Source organism: Mytilus californianus, unplaced genomic scaffold (assembly GCF_021869535.1).
Source record: "Mytilus californianus isolate M0D057914Y unplaced genomic scaffold, xbMytCali1.0.p SCAF_13, whole genome shotgun sequence".
In the NCBI taxonomy this organism is placed as follows: Eukaryota; Metazoa; Mollusca; class Bivalvia; order Mytilida; family Mytilidae; genus Mytilus; species Mytilus californianus.
In genome coordinates, this window is record NW_026262615.1 from 20080115 (window position 1) to 20092611 (window position 12497).

The following is a 12497-nucleotide window of genomic DNA, read 5'->3' on the forward strand; positions in this document are numbered from 1 at the left end:
AAGCGATTATGCTATAAGCATTATTTAATAAGACTGGAAACAGTATGAAGCTTCAGAAACATCTCTCAAGATTGAATGATTAAGACAGTAAAAATCATAACGATGGCCCTTAAAATTTTAGCATTCCATTTAAACGGACGTGTACACAGCTAAAGGTATCTTTTAAAAACTAATACCGTGGACGAAATTTCTAGAAAACACAACTGAAAATAAAAGATCTTTTTTCTCGCAGAACTAAACATGTTAAACGTACTTACTATTCTTGTAAATCTATCTTTTGTATATAAATTATTGAATGATTGCATCTTAATTTGGAAGTACAGGATATACATAAATTATTTTTCGATAATGATAATAATAATAAAGTTCTTTATTTAACGAAGGTAACTCATTTAACAATGACATTTTAATCTTCCCTGAGGCCTTCAAAAATGATTAATACAAATAGAAAGGATATTTAGATGCAGTTCAGCGAGTTTAAATGCATTCACAATTTCATAGATATCAGGTATACCGCTTTATTACGTAATATATATACTTCGCCTTATCCGAAAAACGGCCGTGACATATTTATTTTCATATATATAGCCTACTTCAATTCAATCAGATAATATAAATATGGCACAGTGTTCAGTTAGATCCTGTGAAATTTGTGAGAGTTCTCCAGGAAGAAGGTTTTGCATGGACTGTGAACAATTTTTCTGTAAGACATGTGAATTATCACATTTGAAATCTAAACCGTGTAGGAATCATGTTTTTCAAGATGCCGAAAACGCCAATGCGGAAGTAAAAACACCCATTTGTGAACAACACCAGGAAAAGTTTACCTTTTACTGTAATACTTGTACATCATTGCTTTGTAACATTTGTTTGCCGACCACACATAAAAAGCACGACTTCTGCCTGATAGATGAGGCTGCTTCAAAAACGCGACCACGCTTAGACAAAGAGGTCAAATCAGTTGAAGGCATCATCAGCAGAGCTAAACAGCAATTCATTTCTTCTCGATTGACCCTCAAAAACTTTGAAGATGAAACAGACAAGGTTAAAATGGATATTGTGGAAAGAATGGCTGTAATCATAAATGATCTTGATGCCACAAAAGAAAATTACTTGAAATCAGTTGAGGAACACAGAATGAAAGAAATCCGGAAGATGAACCAAGAAATTATGAAAATCGAAAAGGCGACTGAAAATGGCTTAGAAATTTTGGATAGAATGAAAAGCTCGATAGATGGACAAAATAATATCATTCTGATGGATGCCGTTAGTAACATGACAAAAACTTTAAAGTCAGCTTCTCTAGTTAGTATGGGTACTGAGTTACCAGCGCGGGTCCACTTTTTTCCATATTCAGGGAAACCCAACGCTCATAATCTGATTGGAAATTTGAACTTTGTAAATCCAAATTCTGGTTTAGGTTTTGATGTAGAATACCTACCTGAAGCAGAAGTTATCGAATGTCAATACGAAGCCGGAGAAATGCCGGTAGAATTCATGGATCAACCAGATTTCCAGAATTTCCAATAAATCTACTATGGATATTAAATTAATGCCACAAGATAATGAGGTATCTGATAAAATTAATTATCTCTGTACATGCAGTTTAAATCAACGTCATTTTGATATGAATGAAATAACAAAAATTAAAACGACCACCATGCAGCTGTTTGTTACGACTTATCCATTTTGTTTTATGGCATCCAATTAAAGAATGGGTTATTATGACTCATGAAATTCATAAAGTGTTGTTTTCATTTTTTACAGCACTGGGTCGATACCGCTTCTGGTGGATTATCAGTCTTCGTGGATATCATCAGCTCAGTAGTCATATAGCTCTTTAACTGATTTCAAATATTCGGCTTTGAGCGTTCCTGATGAAGGTAAAACCAGAAAAGCGCTTGGACGCATGAAGTTTATAAAGTGTTGTTTTAATTTTTGTTAAAATTGAAGCGACTTAAATCCAATATATTTAGTTTAAACAATATTTTATTTTCAAAAGTGCACAAAATACAATTATACAATATAAATTCTGGGATTCGGAAACAAGAATAACTTATATAAATCCGTCTCCCTTTAAAAAAATGACAAAATTAGGAACATAGTATAAGAAACTCGTATAAAATATATATTATAATAAAATATATTTGTAAGGTATACTGTATTACGTGCAAGTTTACAACTGTTACCATCTATATTTATTTAAGCATGATACTGAAATAAAAATCATAACAAATCGGGTGTTTGAAGCTGATAGTTCGGTATTTTTATACTTGCCAAATGTGTCCCCAGAAGACAAACCCTCAATAATAATTTTAATACTAAATAAGGAGACTTGTGTGGTTTCTGCAACTGCCAGATTGAATTAATTAGCATACACATTAGTCCTAAAGCTAGCATTCACAAAGTAATTTGGTATCCACACTTTTCTTATGTTGGTAGGGTGATTTGGGGGAATATAGAAAAGAAGAGCATTTCCCACTGTCATTCTCGACACCTGTTCTAATCTATTGCAATACTTTCTTCTAGTAAGGGTTCAAAATTAAGGCAACAGTAGTTTATATTTTTTTAAACCTCATAAATGGAATAGGAGATATATCAAGGTAACAAACACAAACTTACTGAATCGCATAAACTCCAAAAGGAAGGAAACCGAGTGCATCGACACGGTAAGCGTCTCCTGCAATGTATGAATCAAACGCCCGCGAGTTCACACTCAGTCAAATTTTCACAATCCGGAAAAGTACACAATCCGTAAAATTACAGATTAGACGACTCACATGAGACGTTTATTCTGGTATCTAAAGACCTGCAAATACTTGTCGCTAGTGAGTTGAGAGAGACATAATTGCAAGAACTTTAGAAAGATGTTAACGACCCGGATATATATTGTTCTTTGTAATGATCTTTGTCAAGTCTCTTTCTGAAATCTCGTCTTTCGTGAATAATGAAGGGGTATATGTGGGATTTCATATGTTGCTGTGAATACCTAGTTCTAACGTTAGACATTCCAGATATTAATTTAAGCACATAAAACAAAATGATAGAGGCTTCGTCTGCTGGAAAAACAACGTATCTTTCGTGAAGAGGAGATAAAGCATCCACAACCTCGGGTTTCTTGAAAGAGTTAGAAACCCATGTGCCCACTGTTCGTCGTAGATTATATAAATGCGCTTCTAAATGCATGACAGAACGGCTTTGATCAATTCAGATAAAGTGTCAACTTTTGGTTAATCTGGCTTGCGCTTTACCCATTTTCTGGCTTGGTCATAAACTACATACATCAGTAAAGTGAAGTTCTTCTCCCAGTTGATGGGCGAGTAAATTTGCTATTTTGAGCCTTTGGCTAATAACTCCAAGTTCAAGTAACAATGTAGATAGATAATGTGAGATTAAAGAATAAAAATTCAGAAAAATAACTATTAAATAAAAATCAATTTTATAATACTAGCTTAATTAATTTCATGACAAAAGGAATATAGGTGTGACACCACCAATTGAAAATCCCTATATATTGAACCAAGTTAATTTATTCACCCTGTGTGTTTTTTGCTCAACAACATTTTGTATCCCCTTAAAGGGTGTGTAAAGAGTGTTTATCAGTCTATGAACGGATGAATCAGAGAAAAGTGCTGAAGATTTGATTGATTTATTTCACAAACTAGAACTGAAATACATGCCGAGTTTTAATTGTTACTTAAAAACTTTTGATGTTGGCATTTGGTTAATTGGTGCCAAGCTTGTTAACATTTGATAACATAACTGATGATTATTATTATTTATCTATTTATTCATTTAATTATCTGTTTACTTTTTGAAAGTGAGAAAACTAAAAATCAATAAATAATCGTTATTTGCATATTTTAGAGTCGTCCTGATTACGTAAGAAATATTTACCGCTGTGACGTTAAGCAAACACCATAAATCAATCATCTTTGCTTACTAGTAGATTAAATAGAAAAGTAGATCGGGGTGATACATTTGATAGTAATTTATAAAACAAAACAAAAAGGCTGAATGGTATCAGAAGGATAATGGTAGCACTTGATGAAGGCTCTTAGGGACGACATCAAAAGATCAATGTAGGATAAAAAACTTAAATCAAATAATTTGGGGGTGGGTGGGGGTTACAATTGATGCAATTTTGTTTATCCAAAATCGATTTTATATATATCCATATTGGTCAATCAATTTTTCTCAAATTAAGTTAAGAGGGGGGGGGGGGGGTGGGAGGGACAGTGAAAAAACTATATGAATTAAGTTTTTTATCCTTCATTGAACTTTTGATGTCGTCCCTTACACAAACTTCATTACTTTCAAGTATTAGCCTACTGTCATTTTAAGTTTAATAACACATATATATATATATATTATGTCAAATATTAATGAAAACAAACAAATATGGGTCTTTCTTCCTTTTCAATACTCGTACACATATCAATATTCAATCAAAACACTGTCTTTGATAACGCGAAAACGACCGTGACATGTTATAGCTTGTTATCTTGATACGTGTCACTTCTTCCTTCAGATAAAATCAATATGGCGCAATGTCCACTTAGATCATGTGAAATCTGTGAGAATTCTCCGGGAAGTAGATACTGCATAGACTGTGAACAGTTTTTCTGTAAGTCATGTGAAATATCGCATTTAAAAACTAAACCCTGCAGGAATCATGTCTTTGAAGATTCCGACATCGCCAATTCGGAAGTAAAAGCACCAATCTGTAAAAAACACGGAGAAAAGTTTACTTATTACTGCAATACTTGTGCATCACTGACCTGTAACATTTGTTTGCCGATCACACATAATAAACATGATTTCTGTCTCATAGATGCTGCAGCCTCAAAAGCCCGGTTATTTTTGGATACATATTTGTTAGCTGCTGAAAACAGTATCAGGAGGGCTAAGGAGAAAATCATATCTTCAAACATGACTCTCAAAATTCATGAAGATGAGGCAGACAAGGCTAAAAGGGATATTGTTGAAAGGATGGCTGTTATTATTAATGCCCTCTATGACACACAAGATGCATATTTCAATTCAATTGAAAAACAAAAAATAAAAGAATCACGGAAGTTGAAGCAAGAAATTTTGAAGATTGAAAAGGCAACTGAAAATGACCAAGCAGTTCTGAATAAAGTGAAAAACTCAATCACTGAAAAAAATAATGTTATTCTATTGGATTCATTAAGTGATATAACAAAGACTTTCAAGTCGATTTCTCGCGTTAGTGCGGAGACAACGATCCCATCAAGTATTCAATTTCACCCTGTTTCCACGAAACCCGAAGCAGAAAAACTAATTGGAAATATAAATTTTGTTAAACCAAATATCACTGTTAAAGAAGCTGACACAGTAAATACTTCTATAAAAGTAGGAGATAGAGTTCGAGTGAAGCCCAGTGTAAAACACCCGCATCGTGGGTGGGGCTGTGTCTCACATCGAAGTGTGGGTGAAGTTTTGTCCATACAAGAAAGTGATGTACGTATACAGTTTCCCGAATTTAATGATTGGGGAGGTTTACTGAGGGAAGTAGAACTGGCATAAAAGATCAGTTTTCCTTGTGAATGTGGTTTTGATGTTATAAACAGTACTGAAATCAGCCAATTTATTGAAACTTACGTCATACGAGTTCATATCCTTACAAATACCAATACCTTTTTTTATATATTATTTAATACGAAAAGTTTCCAAGTCTTTATGGGATGAGACCACTACTTATTACAATGTACATTTCTAATCCTTTGAGAAGCAACATATATTACCTCATAATTTTACTACCAAATAAAATTTTGTAAATGTTTCAAACTGTGCGTAGTTAAAAGTAATATATATCATTTTTTTTTTAAAGTAGCATATTTTGTAAAATCATATTATCAGTTGTAACAAGATGTAATAAATATATTCTAGATATTCATCCTGAAACACCTAAATATTCACGTATATAATGTATATACTTGTTCACGATTCACTGCATTTTATTGTATTATTTTATTGTTAGTAATGTTTCACATTCCCCAGTTTGGGTCTTTGCGAAAATCAAACTTGAATCTCGAGTTCAAGTTTGTTCTTTTGGGTTTTTTTTTGTCAGTTTACAATCATATTTACTGAAGTGAATCTTTGGATTGAAATTTTTAAAACAAGTGTGCGTTCTTTAGGCTTGTAATATAAACTGCTCTCTTTTCACTCCATGAACAGGATGAGTAAATACAATCTGTAGACGAAACATTTTGATTTTTTTTATTGTACATAACGTAAATGTCTTGATTTCAAGGAGATACAATGGATACGTGTTGGTTCGAAAGAAAGATTCACAAGACACAATAATTAATCAGAAGTTATTGTTCAAGCAAAATCGCTTGCATTTTCATTATTTGTACTGAAATTAACATTGAATGATTGTGACTCTGAAAAAAAAATCCGTCATTTGAAAAATAATGCATACTAAGGATGTTACTGAACATTTATTACATTATTTGAGTGTATTCTCATTATATATATTACGATGAAGGACATACATTCTGAAAGGATGACCCCATGCTCATTTTTGGATCAAGTCAATTTCACAAACGAGTTCCTATACAAGTACTTGCAAATACAGATTATCGCAGTAAATGCATAAAAAAGTACTTCTTATGGTATTTATTTGGTTGAAGTGTTAAACAAAAAGACCGAACAGATTATTATTCAGTGTCTAGATGGTCTTCAGTTTTAGATGCTGGATGCTGAAGTATTTTTTTAATATTACTTAACAGTGTTACCTTTATTTGTCTGTTTGCTATTATGTGCCGTCTGGTTCTTTAATTCTTGACGTAACTCGATATGTTTGCATCCGGCTTTCGGGGTTTGGGCTTTGGGAGGTTCTGTCACAGGTGAGTCCATATGTCTGATTCGGGCGCAAATGATTTTTACAGTGTTGTTTTAATTTTGTTCATCATTGTATTTATAATTTTACTTTATTTGTTCTTTAAAATTGGGAGAGCGTATACTAATACGGCATTACTGTATGTATTATCAATTTCAAAAACATTTTAGTTGGCGTCTCTGTCAGATTTCATATGAACTTTAATAACTTCTTTGTAAAATTTATTTGTATGTTTGTTTGACTTTTTTCGTCAGTTATGGTGTATGTCTACGGCGTATGTTTACACAGGTTTTGCGGCTGGATTATTAGAAAACGTTAGTTTTGTCATTTTTATGGACTTTTCTCCCCTCCCCCCTTTTTCAATTTTACCTTGGAGTTCGGTTTTTTTGTTAATACATTTTTGAATATGAACTTATTTGAACGATTATTTTGAGATGACAAATGAAAATATAATATGTGCATTTCTACAGACAAAGATTATGTAACAAATGTTATTCTCTTTATGTTCAGATTTATTGTTTATAAAACCATAAGTTAAATGTAACTATTTAAGGTTCCTGTGGACCCTTTGGCTATGATGGCTGCGTTTCCACCTCAAAATTTACTTTGAGTACAGACAAACCTGTGTATCTGCAAAATCCAGTTAAGTTTTTCATTTTCTAAAACAAAAATGAATTTGAATCTTATTTATCTAGGGCATGCTATGCCTTAAAAAAATTCCAGACCAACATGTTTGTCTATACTCAGAGTAAATTTTGAAGTGAAAACACAGCCATTTTAGTCATAGGGTCCACATGAACCTTAAGATTTTTTGGCACAAATTTGTGTAAAAGTGTTCATTTCTAAAGTCACTACACTGCTATTGCCATTACTGAAATATCATTGCAGGCAGTGTTCTGCTAGCAATTTTTTGGGGTTTGTACTTTCCTCGTGAAGGTAAATAAAAAACGCTTTGGAAGCAGCAACTTTATTAAATGTTATTTTCATTTTACTGCCGTCTACATACAATTTAAACTAGACCATGTTCACATTTAGATCAGTTAATACCGCTCCAAATATAGACGCACCCCAATGGTTGACTGGGGTATAAAACATACGGTCATCCTTTGGCTTTCTTCCGACCGGCAGTACAACGCATGTCAAATGTACCACCTTCATACAGGACCTACATATTGTTTTGATTGTTAATTTGTTCACGTCCAGAACATTCATGAAATAGTTGCAACTAGACATTTAGCAAACAATAAATCATCCAAATAAGACTCAAGTGGGTTTTCCATTAAGGTAGATGGGCCATTTAAATTAAAAAAAAAAAGATATAATTTTCAATTCTTTGCCAAAGTGTTGTTGATAGAATGCTTTTGCCGAAAATATAATCAAAAGTACGGGTGTAGGAGCTTTTTTTTTAAGCTATAGGATGTGCAAATTTGAGGTATATCCCCCTGTATGGATGAGTTTGAATAGACGCGTTGGTTGTTTGTTAAAGCAGTCGTTATAATAAGTAAAACACATAATTTTCTTATCCTAGATGAAAAATTTTACAAACATTTCTTTCAAGGTCTGGACCAATTAGTTTTTTTTTTAACATTTGACCATTCAAGATGGTTAAGACATCCCATTTACCTTAAAATGATGAAAAAGGATTAGGATTCTGTTCTACAAAAAACAACATCATAGAACACCGGTAAATATGTATGGACAAAAAGTAAAGAAAAAGTTCTTTCTTGACTTTGGAGTAAGGAGAAAAATTTAACCACACACACTGAATCAGATAATGTACATAAAATAGTGTGTTGCTTATGAACGTGATTGTCCTCGCTGAAAACGAAGAGAAGAAACACTTATGTTTTTTAATACTTTTGATGGCGTCTTTCATATAAATTATGCGTACTGATTGATATTTCAGTTAGGGCAAAAATTATGATTTGTGTGGTTTTTTTTTATTAGTTGAAATTGGGCTTTGAACTAGCTTTCAGCAACCGTGAGTACTCAACGGTCAATACTTTGAGCTTTGTGACATCTGTTATTGTTTTGGGTTTATGCTGGTGCGTGCAGTTTATTGATCTGATCAGGAGTATAGCCTTTTTCATCTGAGTTTTACCGTTTCTTCTAGTGTTTGACTTTTTAAACCACTGTCCCTCCCAGGTTCGTTTAGGGTTGAGGACTCACAGACTTTTTTAATCTTGCCTCGTTCTGTAGTGCCATGTCCGAAATCTGGAGTATGTAATCCAGTGCTTGTCTACCATAACTTTGTTTAGCACAAATGAGGCCGTGTGTTTTCTCTTTCAAATTGTATACCTATATATATAGCTTAATATTCCTTTAGTTGTTTTGTGAGTAAAATTTTCATGGCTTAAGAATAATGAGTGCTTTTGGATAGTTTTAACTATAAACAACTGTCATGCAAATGGGAGGTTTACCTTGCTATAAAACCAGATTCAAATCACTATTCGGAAAATGCCGGTACCAATATCTCTCTGAAAGAACTGGTATTTATGGGATCCATAAAAGAGGAAGAAGTTCAAGGTAAAATCCCTTTCTAAAGGTAAAATCCTTACTCCAACGGAGCTTCTAATGCTACATTTAGCCGCGTGACGTCAGACATACTCCCATAATGCAACGCAAAACAGATACTCGGAATTTCCAGTTCAATATCAATTTACAAATTTTCTATTTAACATTTTTTTTACAATTTAAACGTAGTTAAAATAGAATATTGTTCACTCAGATTAAAAAAAATTAATAAAAACAAAATCAATTTCAATTATTTTGTGTTCCCACTGTCAAAGCAGACATTTGTCTTTTTACTAACTTATCATGATATTTTATTTTATCATATTTCATAAACACTGGAACCATAGATTTATATAGTAAAATATATTTTTGAGTATACAAATCTTCCTGGAACGAATAGTTATTTAATAAGTAAGTCCCAAAAATAGACAGAAAGAATGTGAATTTTCATATCATGTTTAGATAAATGATTATAACAGAGACCTGAGACTATTAAATTATACTTCCAACAGAGACATATTACAACTAAAAAGAGAATAATGGGCACAAAGTGCTTAAAGAAGGACAGAAAATACAGAAAAGAGAAAAATATGCAAAAAAAAAAAAAGAATGGAGAATAGTGAATAACGGGTGCTAAATTATACAGAATATAAATATAGAGAAGAATGGTCAAAATAAATAAAGAATAGAGAAAAATAGTCTAAAAAATAAATACAACAGAAATGTCTCTGATTATTCAAACAAACCCGAAGCGTGAGTACTAAGTTTGACTGTTAATTTTTCAAGCCTGCAATACCTTTCAGAAATGTTATTAAATTCACTATGTACACCAACTTATGATTTATTTGATTAAAATTTTATGTCATCCGTGATGCTGCATGTTGTATAGTTAAAGGTTGTATTAGATCCCTGATAAATCAAAACTCGTAACTTACAGAATTATTAACGGAGTGCCTATTTGACCGGCCATTGCAATGCGCTTATGTCACTTTATCACCATGTGCGTGCTCGCGAAATATTATCATCAGCAGCACCAGGGGTCCACGTGTAATCCGATTAATGTTGGGATAATTGCTGAAAACGACGGTATCAATATTTGTGATCTATTTTCCAGTTTCCAGTTTCCAGAACTTGACACGCGAATACGATAGTATGAACCGAGGTATGAACTCAAAGAAAGATATAACTTTATAAATAGGGATTCAAGAATAATTGAAATCGCAAGAAAAAGGGGAAATTAAAAAAAAAATGAGCGGAAACTCAAGTTTTACCAAATTCGACTCGATATAGCTGTCAAAACAAGACTAATGGAGAAAGGCCTTTACGAGGACATTTCTAACCAGGAACTTTCTATACTAGAAAATTCCTGTTCTATCTTAATAAAATCTAATTCTATTCCGAAAATGAATTCTGCAAGTGGCACGAGAACACAGTTGAGAGTCGGACACGTTTTTGGGGTATGGGATCTTACTTTTGGGGTTTTTTAACGACCTTGACTGGCTATAAAGCCCTCGCACGGTCGGTATGGGATCAGAGACATTGTGGGAAATATATAGGGGGTAAAAAGTGGGGATGTGGGATTTACCGGTTAAAAAGGTGGGACCTGGGGAAAATAAGGAAAACAAGTTTAGAATGGGGAAAAAATTACCAAAAAAATAGGGATTGGGGAGAGGAGCACATCGTATTAACCCCCGCTCATTTAATGTATAAGATCTATTACAAGCATTCAAAAGTCAAATTTATATGAGCATGTGGCAGGAAATTTTCGAATGAAGGGGTCTTATATAAAAATGTAATTGTTTCCTCTAATTTGAATTTTTAAAGTTGAAAAAATTTTAAAAAATTTAAAGGTAAATAATTCTTCAATATATATCAAATGTACTTTAATTGAAACGAAAGGTTACAATTATAGCCTACCACATGAGTATAAACTGGTTATAGGCTATGTAAGACTAAAGATTATTTTGACGTTTAAATCTAACAATTGCAACTATCAAGATTTGGGTCTAAAAAGTGGGGATGTGGGATTTAGGGGGTAAAAAGGTGGGACCTGGAAAAGATAAGGAAAAAAAGTTTAGAAGTGGGGAAAAAATTACCAAAAAAAAAAATAGGGATTTGGGAAAGGAGCACATCGTATTAACCCCCGCTCATTTAATGTATTGGATTTATTACAATCATTCGAAAGTCAAATTTATATGAGCCTGAAACGAAATTTTCGAATGAAAGGGGTCTTATTTAAAAATGTAATTGTTTCCTCTAATTAGAATTTTTAAAGTTAAAAAAACTAACAATTTCAACTATCAAGATTTGGGTCTAAACAATTTAAGATTAAGAAAAAAAAGGTAGTATATAAAATGACACAGGTACATTTATCATTGTACAGTGCTTTTTTACAGATTAATTGAAATATTCATGATGGACATCAATTTTTAGGTACAAAGTTCCTCATATTTCACTTTTACCTATCAATATTTTGGATAACTTTATATGCTTTTTCTGTTATGTGAAATAGAATAGAACATACATCATACCCCTAGTCAGTCTAGTGAGGATTATGATATTTTTTTTGACAAAAGACGATATTTTGGATACTTATATATGCGTTGATCTGTTATGTGAATAAAAATGTTGAACATACACCATTACACTAGCCATTGTTATGGGTTTATCTAAAAAAAAAATCATCAATATTCCGCGCTTCGTACAAAATGTGCTTTGGTCAACGCTTTCACACCCCGATAAAATTATAAAAACAAGCATTCAATTCTTAAATAAAAAGTAAAATCATTGAGTCTTCTGATTTTCTAAATATATATTTTTTTCTATAGTTGTTTAATTATCAGTTAAAATAAACTTTGAGATAGCTTTCAATCACTGCGAGTACTCTTAGACTCGGTATCACATTTGTTTTTGTTTTTGTTTGTTGTTGCTCCGTTAGGTTTTTTTTATGAGCTTCGTGTCTTTTCTTATTTCTATATGTCTTGTAATTTTGCTAGTTACCTCCTTCTTTATTTACTGCGGTAAACCTACCGTAATGGGTTGTGTACATGGTTGTTTTGTTCATTTGTATCTAACATAATTTATCGTTGATATCCATATTTTTTTCCATATGAAA

The 12497-nt window shown here is 32.5% G+C and overlaps 1 protein-coding gene across 1 annotated transcript; it reads left to right on the plus strand.

Moving 5' to 3' along the window:
* Positions 1 to 593: 593 nt before the first annotated feature.
* On the plus strand, positions 594 to 1745 carry LOC127723352 (transcription intermediary factor 1-beta-like). The gene has a single exon (XM_052229930.1). It carries the CDS (start codon positions 619 to 621, stop codon positions 1528 to 1530), a length of 912 nt encoding a protein of 303 aa, XP_052085890.1. The 5' UTR covers positions 594 to 618; the 3' UTR covers positions 1531 to 1745.
* The last annotated feature ends 10752 nt before the right edge of the window (positions 1746 to 12497 follow it).